Source organism: Gigantopelta aegis, chromosome 3, assembly GCF_016097555.1.
Source record: "Gigantopelta aegis isolate Gae_Host chromosome 3, Gae_host_genome, whole genome shotgun sequence".
In the NCBI taxonomy this organism is placed as follows: Eukaryota; Metazoa; Mollusca; class Gastropoda; order Neomphalida; family Peltospiridae; genus Gigantopelta; species Gigantopelta aegis.
Window position 1 is genome coordinate 26238258 of NC_054701.1, and position 12883 is coordinate 26251140.

The 12883-nt window shown below is 37.7% G+C and overlaps 1 protein-coding gene across 1 annotated transcript; it reads right to left on the minus strand.

The window, feature by feature from the left end:
- Positions 1 to 3484: 3484 nt before the first annotated feature.
- LOC121367772 (proteasome subunit alpha type-5) lies at positions 3485 to 12390 on the minus strand. The gene is made up of 9 exons (XM_041492134.1): positions 12267 to 12390; positions 10920 to 11052; positions 10383 to 10509; positions 9072 to 9139; positions 8219 to 8326; positions 7198 to 7256; positions 5683 to 5785; positions 5349 to 5435; positions 3485 to 4459 (listed from the first exon to the last, which is right to left on the minus strand). Exons 2-9 carry the CDS (start codon positions 11013 to 11015, stop codon positions 4382 to 4384), a joined length of 726 nt encoding a protein of 241 aa, XP_041348068.1. The 5' UTR covers positions 11016 to 11052; positions 12267 to 12390; the 3' UTR covers positions 3485 to 4381.
- Between the last annotated feature and the right edge of the window lie 493 nt (positions 12391 to 12883).

Genomic DNA, 12883 nt, shown 5'->3' on the forward strand with positions numbered 1-12883 from the left:
TATTGTTTCAAATGTCTGGTACCATTTGTTAAAATACTGCTCCGCAAGGCTCAATGGGTAAGTGTAAACCACTTGCTTCGACCAGTGATCCATAACTGGTTCAACAAAGGCCATGGTTTGTGCTATCCTGCCCGTTCGAAACGCAAATAGAAGATCCCTTGCTGCTAATCGGAAAGAGTAGCCCATGTAGTGGCGACAGCGGGTTTCCTCTCAAAATCTGTGTGGTCCTTAACCATATGTCTGACGCAAATATAACCGTAAATAAAAAATGTGTTGAGTGCGTCGTTAAATAAAACATTTCTTTCTTTCTTTCTTTTTTATTTTTTTGGTAAAAATACAACCAGACTGTGTCGATATCATACCAGCATTATTCTGTGTTGTTATTAAGCCGACGTTATGCATGTATACTACTCAAAAGAATTTAAGGGTCAGACGATATTTTCGACATTATTTTCTGAATGTCAATTATATTAGCTAGACCATAATGTCACGCATGGTATTGTTCCATTTTGACGAAAGTGGGTCTAAGCAACCCATAACTGAATTAAAATCCACTGTCATTGACACTGTCGACTAGTTCTAATGGCGAAAACATGCTTACATTTGCACGTAAATTAGGGCGAAAGCGAAAGGTCTGCTAAGTGCCCATAACTTGCTTTTTTATAAAGCGCTTCATTTGCACGCTTTGCATGTGTATTCCATGTTCCCAATGCTGAATTTCCGTATAATTGGAGCTTGCGTTCGTGTACGGTGCACACTCCAAATTCGACAATAGTACGACGTCAACTGACTATCGAAGATCGAGGAAGGGCTATTGCTTGGCTTCAGGATAGCAATACGCAAAGAAATGTTGCTCTGAGACTTGGTGTCAGTCAGAGTGTCGTTGGCCGACTGTGGCAACGGTACCAAGCAACGAATTCTGTTCGAAATCGTCCACGTTCGGGAAGACCCCGAAGCACTACAAATAGAGAGGACCGCTACATCACCAATATGGCTCTACGTCAACGCACAACCACTGCACGCCGATTACGTGACAATCTGCGGACTGCGACTGGAACTCGAGTGTCTGATCAAACCATACGCAATCGTCTGAGAGCCAATAATCTACGCTGCCGTCGCCAGGCTGTTCGACCACCACTCCTACCACGTCACAGAACGGCCAGACGTCACTGGTGCACGCTTCATCTGCGGTGGCAACGTGTTCAGTGGGGTCGAGTGATGTTCACTGATGAGTCCAGGTTTAGTCTCCAGTTCAACGACGGTCGGGTTCGTGTCTACAGACGTCCTGAGGAGCGCTTCGCTGACGTTAACGTTAGACAACGTCACCGGTTCGGTGGTGGCAGCGTCATGGTGTGGGGCGGCATCTCTATCCACCACAGGACCCCTCTCTATGTGGTGGATGGCAATCTGAATGGAATCCGCTATCTGAATGAGATTATCCGGCCGTTGGTTCTCCCAGGCCTTCAGCAGATTGGCGGCGGGGCAGTTCTGCAGGATGACAATGCCAGACCCCACCGCGCCAGGGTGGTAACGGACTTTCTCAGACAACAAGGTATCGCCAGGATGGATTGGCCAGCATATTCGCCTGACTTGGCCCCAATAGAGAACGCCTGGGACGAATTAGGCAGGAGAGTTCGGGATAACCATGCCCCTCCGGCCAACCTTCATGATCTGGGTCAACTTCTTATGGCAGAGTGGCAGGCAATTCCCCAAGAGTTCTTCAGACGTCTGATCAACAGCATGAGGCAACGATGTGTCGAGTGTATTCGCGCCAGGGGTGGATTCACACACTATTAAACGAATGTTGTAATGTGTAAAATCCATGTTTGACAACCTTCAACTTTGACAGCATGTCATGTGACTTTCTTGTATACAGTGACGTTTATTTGTGGGTTTTTGTAAATATGGAACAATAAATTAAATTTTTGGTGTAGTTTACATCATCAATCTAATACTCTGAAACTTATTTGGTTATAAATTTTTGACCCTTAAATTCTTTTTGAGTAGTATATTTTACATGCCCGTTTCAGAGGATTCTGAGGGCTGCCTTCGTTAGTAGACTACAACAGCAACATCTGTGTGTTAGACAAATAGGCCTGTTAATAGATGTGCCATAACATTCTTTTCCTTGTAGAATTATAATAAAATTTAAAACTCAGTTTTGAGTTTACCCATGAATAGGTTAATCATGTCTTGGAAGCTACCTCCAAGACTAGAAGGAAGAAGGAAATGTTTAACGATGCACTCGACACATTTTTACGGTTATATGGCGTCGGACATATGGGTTAAGGACCACACAGATATCGAGAGTGGAAACCCGCTGTCGCCACTTCACAGACTACTCTTTTTGAACTGCAGCAAGGGATGGTTTATATGCACCATCCCACACACAGGATAGCACATACCACGGCCTTTGGTGTACCAGTCGTGGTGCAATGGATGGAGCAAGAAATAGCCCAATGGGCCCACTGACGGGGATCGATCCTAGACTGACCGCGCATCAATGGAGCGCTGTACCACTGGGCTACGTCCCGCCCCTACAAGACTAGAATGACGGATATACACTAATAAAACTCAGCCGGTAATAAGTAAAACTTTGGGAGATTTATGCATACAATACAATTACACATACATGTACATGTTTTTGCAGCTATCTGCGATTTTTGCGTCCTGAAATGTTATGCAATACCCAACCCACAACAGTAAAACATGGAATCATCTGGTCTAAATAATCCATGACGAACTCTTGAACACACTAGTACTCAACTTGATTTATTGTTCACCATTAGTCTCGAGTCGATCCCAGTTGCCCTAAGCATGTTTAACACATGTAGGTCAACCAAGGATATATCTTGCCTGAAACACTAGGGGTGGTGTGGGGTAAGGTACTAAAAAACCCTAATCATGGTACAGTAATAGTTACACACACGGTCTTTTCTAGCCAGGAGCCTTTTTATTTTCAGGTCTGAAGTTGGGACATCATGTGTCACAGGCTACACAAAAAAAAAGAAGTTTGTTTTTATAACAACATCACTAAAGCACATTCATTTATTAATCATTGGCTATTGGATGTCAAACACATGGTCATATTTGACAGTCATAGTGAGGAAACCCGCTACATTTTTTTCATTAGTAGCAACGGATGCACAATCCCACAGACAGGATAGTATATACTACAGCCTTTGATATACCAGTCATGATGCACTGGCTGGAACGAGAAATAGACCAATGGGCCCACCGACGGGATCAATCCCAAAACGACCGTGTATCAAGCGAGCGCTTTACTACTGGGCTACGTCCTGCCTCCTCACATGCTACAAATGCTGTCTAATCTTACATGCACAGAGCCTTTATATACATGATAAAATTATTTGAAAATGATGTCATTTCTTTGCTGCTTTTATTTCATTTAAAACTACAGATTAAGATATGAAACTGAACATTCCATCTCAGATGTTACTTTTAACAAAACAAGACAAATAAGCATTTTCAAACACATTTATTCTTGCTGTAAAAATTCACATGGATATGCGTACACCTCATCATTCAAAAATAATAATTTAGTGTGCAGTCACACAATGACAGTTCTATAACCAGAGCATCAGCCACTCACGGCAAACTACGAGTACAGACACTTACAGAAAAACATACACTGATGGAAAGAATTAAGGAACACATGACATTTTACATCAAAGTTAATTCACGACTAGGTATGTCTGTATAAAACACAAACGTATGTGGGACTGAATGCAACTAATATATGCTGAAAGTCAGCAATATGATCAGCTTCCTGACTATGGATGAGGATTTTGGTTTCAGCCAATATTTGCTGTTATTATTTATGTGCTCCCTTATTTCTTTCTTTCAGTATAATTTTTAAGCAAAAATCTGCTGGAAATCGTAAACAAAATATTATTCACTGGAGAAGTTATAGCTGACATGTTGTAGCCATTATTGTTAACTTATTTCAATACAAGATGTTATTAATGCAGTAAAGGGAATGCTTTCCTGAATTCACAGTGACTACAAAGTTACATTGAACTGCCAAAACCAAATATTCAATTCTTATTAGGAACCTGCTGGGTATACATGTGAAGATTTAATACTTTAAGTAAGAAATGGAGATGTTCTATTTCTAAAGCTATAAAGTCAATACTGCCCATGAATACACCAGAATATTGAACTGAGGAATAACTGACTTTAATATGTAAATCAAATCTGAAAAAAGAAAAATAAGCTAAGTTGATATAGCCAATAGTTTACACAGTGAGTGATTTACTCTGATCGCAAAGTCTGCTGATGAAATTCAAGTCTATGATGCCTTCAGTGATAACAGCTTCCATGATATACAGTTAGTGAAATACAGTTTCAATGTGGGTTTTCAGATATCACTTATTACACTCTCTAACTCTTCTTTTGAGAACATATGGAATTTTTGTCCTGGTGTCACCGTGGCCATCTAAAAAAACAAAAAACAAATGTAATAAAATACTGAAGCTGAAAATAAAGTAGTAAATAGGTCAATATAACTAGGGGGTTCATTTTTGTACTTTACTGGAGGGGGATTGCAAGTGATTTTGCACCAAAAGGGCTAACGTGATGCTAATTTATTTCAACATAAGTCATTTGTATTTGTTGTAATTTGAAATGATCTATTCTGAATTCATGTGATATCAATTCAGAACATGCAACAATAGTGACATTAATTGAATGTCTCTCAGCTGATCATTGAGACGGAATCAGTTCAGCGCTTGCCAGCATGCCATGACTGGTATATCAAAAGACAACCCTGTCCACAGGAAAAAGTATTTAAAGCTTTTACACCACTAGAGCAATTGATTTATTAATCATCGGCTATTGGATATCTAACATTTGGTAATTTTAACAGTCTTTGAGGAGAAACCTGCTACATTTTCCCCATGAATAGCAAGGGATCTTTTATATGCACCACCCCACAGACAGGATAGCACATATCACGGCCTTTGATATACCAGTCGTGGTGCACTGAATGGAATGAAAAATAGCCCAATGAGCCCATCGACAGGGATTGATCTCATACAGATCATGCATCAGGCGAGCGCTTTACAACTGGACTATGTTTAACCTCCAATTTGATAGTAACCTAATTATTGGGAGTTAGATTATTCTCTTATTATCTTATCCAAGTGTCTAAATAACCATGTTACGAGACCAAATATCTGGTTATAAATCTCCTGAGGTGTAGTTCACTGATCACAATGGATATGTTGAGATCAGTGATATAGAAAACAGAAACAAGCTTTACTACTGGTAAATATCCCTAATCCCATTTGTTAGGGACAAATAACGGCAACAAAATGCATTTTTACCTCAACATTCGTAGAACTGAGTTTTTCTTCCATGACTTGCTTCAATATAGTCAATGCAGATTTGCAGGCTGCCTTCAGTGTCATTGACTGTAAGAAAATTATTTTAAAATTTACAAAACAACAATTATCTAACACAAACTACATTCACTTGCTCCTGGACATGGCCAGATCATTTATTTCTCTAGTCAAAATGTAAAAACACACAGCTCAGGTTATTCTAGCTCTAAGATAAGATTTGAAAATACAGGCCTAGGTTAATTTCTATGACCCAGTTGACACAATATACTAGTATTATTAAAGGTTGGACATATTAACAATTGAATGAACTGCAAACCTTATGGTAAACTTCCTGTAGAGAATGCTGGGCACCTTCTGACCCTGACCCTATTGCCTTTGCATCGTATTGGATGAACGTCCCTGAGGGATCCATGTGAAATCTGGAAAACAATTCAAAAACATATTGGTCCGAATTTACGAAGCCTGGTTTTTTTTTACAGCAGGTGTTTAAGCATAGTAAATGTACGTAGTCACACTCGTGTAAGTCTAAAACAGGTGTTGAAGCATAGTAAATGTACGTAGTCACACGCGTGTAAGTCTATAACAGGTGTTGAAGCATAGTAAATGGACGTAGTCACACGCGTGTAAGTCTATAACAGGTGTTGAAGCATAGTAAATGGACGTAGTCACACGCGTGTAAGTCTAAAACAGGTGTTTAAGCATAGTAAATGGACGTAGTCACACGCGTGTAAGTCTAAAACAGGTGTTTAAGCATAGTAAATGTACGTAGTCACACGCGTGTAAGTCTAAAACAGGTGTTTAAGCATAGTAAATGTACGTAGTCACACGCGTGTAAGTCTAAAACAGGTGTTTAAGCATAGTAAATGTACGTAGTCACACGCGTGTAAGTCTAAAACAGGTGTTTAAGCATAGTAAATGTACGTAGTCACCCGCGTGTAAGTCTAAAACAGGTGTTTAAGCATAGTAAATGTACGTAGTCACACGCGTGTAAGTCTAAAACAGGTGTTTAAGCATAGTAAATATACGTAGTCACACGCGTGTAAGTCTAAAACAGGTGTTTAAGCATAGTAAATGTACGTAGTCACCCGCGTGTAAGTCTAATACAGGCTTTGTGAATTTGGCCCATTGTGTTTGGTTATATTAGTCCCCGAGACCAGCAAGCATTAATACAGCACATTTATACTGCTTACAGACTGACATAGAAGGGGAAAACAAAAACACCAAGACACCACATTTATACAGCTAATGAGGCCTGAAAAAAGGATTTCAGTATTGATTTAGTAATTTAAAAAATTATAAATGTGGTATACAATTAAGGATTGTTTGTTATTTTTTTCATGTTCATCGGGGTATATAAAAAAATATATATCCGCAAACTGTGTGAATTGACAAAGTCATTAACAACAGAAGTTTGCAGATGATTTCTTTTATTCATACCCAGATAAACGTTAAAAAAATAACAGACAATACATTAAATCTGAAACATACTTAATAATAATAATACTAGTTTGGTTCGTAAACAGTAACGTTCAATAAGACAAAGTACCGATATAAAGTGAATTCATCAGGTACTCGCATTGCCACAGTTGGACCAATGGGATATTAAATTATAATGAATGCAACGGAAATTTAATTTTTACAAAGAAAATGTAAGACTGAAAAACTAAGGTTTGGTTGCGACTAATTAGAAATACAAAAAAGAAAAATTGGCATCTTGCCTATGGCATCTTGCCTATTTTAAAAGATATGACATTCAACATCTGCAAAAAAAATACAGTCAGCACAAAATGCAATTGTATGGTAACAGATCAAAAATAATATAAATACTTACAACTGTGGTCCTTTAGAATCGATACCAGCAAATAACAAAGCAACACCAAATGGTCGACTCTAAAAAAGAAAACATTTAATTTTAATTGTAAACAATAGTCACATACCAATTAATACAGTTCAAAAAGCAGTGTTCACTTTAACCCATTTGAAATAACCCCAGAAGAGTTACTTCCCTTTAACATGTTGATTTCGTCCCCAATTAACACACAAAAGCAAGTTTATTTTAGAAAAGCATGGCTGTTAATATTCATAATTATATTAGTTGAATTTATAGGAACTTGTTTAATAAATGAATGAATTGTAGAATATTTAACGACACCACAGCATGAAAAATGCATCAGCTATTGGGAATGAATGAATGAATGAAGGAATGTTTAACAACAGGCACAGCGATTAGGTGTCAAAGGTAATGGTGACCAGCATCAGTCTATAATAACACATACTGGCCTTGACGGTGCAGTGGTCTAAGCCGTCGGTCTCAAAAGGCTGGTAGGTACAGAGTTCACATCCCCGTACTGCCTCCCACCCAGAGCGAGTACTTAAAGAGCTCAATGGGTAGATGTAAGGCCACTACATCTTCTTTTCTCTCATTAACACTCTCACCAACATCTACTAACAATTAACCAGTCATGGACAGATAGCTGAGATGTGTGCCCATGATAGCGTGCTTGAACCTTAATTGGATATAAGCACGAAAATGAAGTTGAAATGAAAAAGAATGCATGTAAATTTGTGAACTGAACACCATATATCATTACAGTTGAAGTTTGTTTTGTTTAAGGACACCACTAGAGCACATTGATTTATTAATCATCGGCCATTGGATGTCAAACATTTGGCAATTCTGATACATAGTCTTAGAGAAGAAACCCGCAACAATAGAGAAGAGACCCGCAACATTTTGCCATTAGTAGCAAGGGATCTTTCCACAGACAGGATAGCACATACCACAGCCTTTGATATACCAGTTGTGGTGAATATAATACAAGACGAACAGCTAGAAATAAAACATAAATTACCATGGCTGCAGGATCTGCATCATCATCTCCGAACGCTAGAGCTAAATTACTGACAGCCTGTGCGACACTCTCAATAGACATCTTCTCATTGTATGTAAACCAGTGATTCTGAAACATAAAACATACTAACATTAAATCTAGGTAATTATTAAAGGGACATTCCTGAGTTTGCTGCATTGTAAGATGATTCCGACTCATAAAATATTTCTATTATTAAACTTAACATATTAAATATATTTTCTGGTTTAGAATATCAGTGTCTGTATATTAAATGTGTTTCTGGTCGTTTTAATATTTGTAAGAAACCCAAACTGGATTTTGTCTTCAAATAATTTCATATATATGAAAAAATTATATTTTTGGAAATAAAATGAAATTTTACCTAGTACAAATATTAGAACGATCAGAAACACATTTAATATACAACCCCTAATATTTTATGCAGAAAAATATATTTGATATGTGAATACAATCGCTATAAAGTCTTTGTTGGTCGACAACATCTTAAAAAGTGCAGCAAACTCAGGAATGTCCCTTTAAGACCAAAAAACTGAAATCTAAAAATGGTAAACTATAAAATAAGTCTGCCTTCAAATGAAAGGGTGGTATTAAAATAACATTTTCATCACAACTTTCAACAATGAACCGTTTTGATGTTCTTATTTAAAACAATCCATGTTTATTTACTTCAGGTTTTTTTTAATATAGCATAACTGTACAATTTAGTATTTGATATACCAGTCAAACGATTAAACTTATATTAACAGTAAGCTTAACAGTAAGTAAGCTTAAACAAAGGGCATTTTGTTTTACATCCCTCTCAATAAGTTTGCTGTACCATAATATAACAGACCTGTGCCTCAGTTCTTGCTCTGTCAATCAGTGTCCTAGAATCTGCTATCAGACCACTCATAGCACACCCTACAATAAGAGATACACATGTATATCATTAACATATCACTGAAAACACACCAGTTCCCGGATAACAAGTGCATATAATCTTAAATAAATATCAAAATACAGTTGCACTGATTATTTCAACTTAAAACTAGTAATTAACAAAGCAAAAATAAAAGCCAAATATCATGACATCTTCGACTTTTATTAACTGTAGCTATTTCAATGTCAGGCATCAGGTATTGAAATAGGAAGGAAGGAAATGTTTTATTTAACAACGCACTCAACACATTTTATTTACGGTTATATGGCGTCAGACATATGGGTAAGGACTACACATATATATAGAAGAAGGATGGAAGAAAATGTTTTATTTAACGATGCACTCAACACATTTTATTTGTGGTTATATGGCGTCAGACATATGGTTACGGATCACACAGATATGGAAAGAGGAAACCAGCTGTCGCCACTTTATGGGCTACTCTTTTCGATTAGCAGCATGGGATCTTTTATATGCACCATCCCACAGACAGGATAGTACATACCACGGCCTTTGTTACACCAGTTGTGGAGCATTGGCTGGAACAAGAAATAGCCCAATGGGTCCACCGACGGGGATTGATCCTAGATTGACCATGCATCAGGTGAGCGCTGTACCACCGAGCTAAAGAAAAAGTGGAGAAAAGTACTTCTTTCAACACAAAATCTTCTGGACTCGCACTGGAACAAATTTTGGTTTAACCAATTTTCAGATATATGGGATTTTCTTCAAAATTATTAAAATGTCATTAATTTAAGGAATATTTCATTAGCCAAAAACCAAATGTTGTAGCAATTTTGTATAAAAATTAACAATTGGCTAATTTGGCAATGGACAGGGTGAGCCCTGAATCTTATTAAACATTTCATTTCAACTTATTTTCATGCTTATATTCAATTACGGTTCAAACATGCTGTCCTGGGCACACACCTCAGCTATCTGGGGTTGTCTGTCCAGGACAGTGAGTTAGTTCTTAGTGGTTAGTGAGAGGGAAGAGGGTAAAGTGGTCTTACACCTACTCATTGAGTCGTTAAAACTCAACTCTGGTTGGGAGCTGGTACTGGGCTGCAAACCCTTAACTACCAGCCTTATTTCTGATGGCTTACGACACCACCACGTAAATGTACATAACTTGGGTGTTAATGTGTTCTTATCATGTATGTTATCTATGTTCTCTTGTTAAATTAATTTATAGCTATGACAAAAACAATATACAAAACAAACCGATGTGACTATCCACTTCCATGATTTTCTCTATGCTGGAAGGTTCTATCAAAGTGGAGGTAACTCTCTTTTCAACTGCCAGAACAACTCCCTCACTTGTCTGAATTCCAATGGCAGTGGATCCAAGCTGAAACATCAAAAGTACACTCCATGCTGACGGACTAGTGCTAGAGGATGTTAAATATATTTTTCTGGTTGATTAACTGATTAGGCAAGAGAGATAACTCTAAAGGTAAGTGGAAATTAACAATAAATATAAAATATAATTGTTCTTACTAAACCAAAAATCTAAATATATTGTAATTTTTGGTGGATCTGGCAGATAAGTATTTCATCTTTAACTTAACTGCATTAAGTTTTTTTATGTTTTATTGACACAATTCAAGTAAATTCAACTTAAAAATTATACTTTTCAAAACATTCTCGTTACTATCTTGTTGAGGTGACCTGAAGTTAGTCAAAAAATCCTTTTGTAAAGCCTGGGTTTTAGTACAAAATGTGGTACTGTTATATAAGAAAGTAGTAAATGAGGAATACCTTGATTGCTTCAATTGCATATTCAACTTGAAATAATCGACCTTCAGGTGAAAATGTGTTCACACCACGGTCATATTCAGAGCGAGTGAGAAACATTTTTGAACTGTCTTCCAAATATCAACTAGAATTATACCTGAAATGTAAAGAAAAACTAATCAATATACACGTATCTACAGTTTCTTAATCTTATACACCAATACATATGTTTACAACCATAATGAAAATTTTATACATGTTAGTACAGGCCTTGACCTTAAAGTTTTTCAGTGATAGCCCACCGGGCTTCCAGGTTATGAAATCTGGTAGTCCTCAGTAAAATTGGTAGCCCATAGTTTTAATAAACTTTTAAAAAAGGAGAGAAAATAGCAAAATCATTTAATTTTATTCAAACGTTGTTTTAGGTTGCCTTTTTAGGTGTTTAATTATCTTGTTGATTGCAGAGTATTTGGATGTGCAAAACAGAATCTAGTAGCCCGGCGGACTACCAGGTTTAGACATCTGGTAGTCCGAGTGAGAAATTGATAGCCAAAACATCCCGGGCTATGCTAAGGTCGAGCCCTGTAGTAGGAATAGTTAGCCGTGTTGTTAGCAGATGACAAATGAAATTGCATTTTGTGCATTTGTTATTTACCCGGTAGTCATCGTTTCTAATGGGTTTTTTATTTCTCCGATGAGAGAGTTACAATTGTAGATTTACGTCCAACTAGGTTACGTTTACGTTTATAAATACAAGTCTTTGAGAATAAGGTGCTTCTTGCACATAAACGTAAATCTACGGCAGACGCAAGTGCTAGTCGTAGACGTAACTTGAATGCCAGACAACTCGGCCCCAAGGACAACTCGGCCCCGAGTTCTGAGACAACCCGGCCCACGTCGAGACAACTCGGCCCGGAGTCCAGAGACAACTCAGCACAGGGACAATCTTGTCTATTGTTATTTCTATAGTACAATACTTCTAGAAACTACGATATGCGTGTACGACATGCACAATTGTCATTCTTAATGGTGACCATATAGTTAGCGGTATCTATCAGTATAATGCATTAGTACAATACTACGACATGGCCAACTATCATACTTAACAAGCATATAATGTGTCACAGCTTGCCCCGTCTATCAGTTGTCCCCGGGCAGAGTTGTCTGGTCATCACGTAACTTTACACTTTTTTGTGAATATGGGTCCAGGTGTATATATGCCAAACAACCACCCATCAAAATGATCAATCATTATTCAATGTTGAATGTTATCATTCATTATTTTCTACCAGCCAGTCCAGGACCTTCTTTTTTGTAATATGCGAGAGTGAACACCATATAATAATGTACTATAAAAACACTAGAACTTACTGACAATAAATCAAATAATACAACTACGAGATAGTCTTTCAAATGGCATACACGAATGAAACTAAATGCATTCCGCGTGACACAGCAAAGCAAGTTTACATATGGCGGTCGATTGTACTAAACTCCACATTATGACAAAGTAACTTCCGGTTTAACAGACAGGTAGAAAACAGCGGGGAGTGGGGGGTGGCCCGTCGGAACAGGTTTTTTTTTCAATGTGTGTGTGTGTGGGGGGGGGGGGGGGGGACGACATTTAAAAAAAATATTATACGAATATTTTGCTTGGTATTTTAACCCATTAATCTTTAAATTTAGATGGTCTTAAGCGCACTAGTCCTCCACCGGTTAAGTGCGTGTGTGTGTGTTGGGGGGGGGGGGGGGGAGTCATCAGGTTCTGAGACGTCTAGGGGGTCCTCCGTGAATGTTTTTAATTGGATGGCTTTAAACGTGATTTCTTGCCATCTGAATCACATTAGCAATTTTTAGAAAAGAAACTATTTTAAGGATTATTTTGCATATAGTAATATCATTTTTGTTTTTAACTTTTTATTTAGATGGGGCAACTTTATAATTGGATGGTATTAAACGTCTTTTCTTGGCATCTAAATAGCAAAATT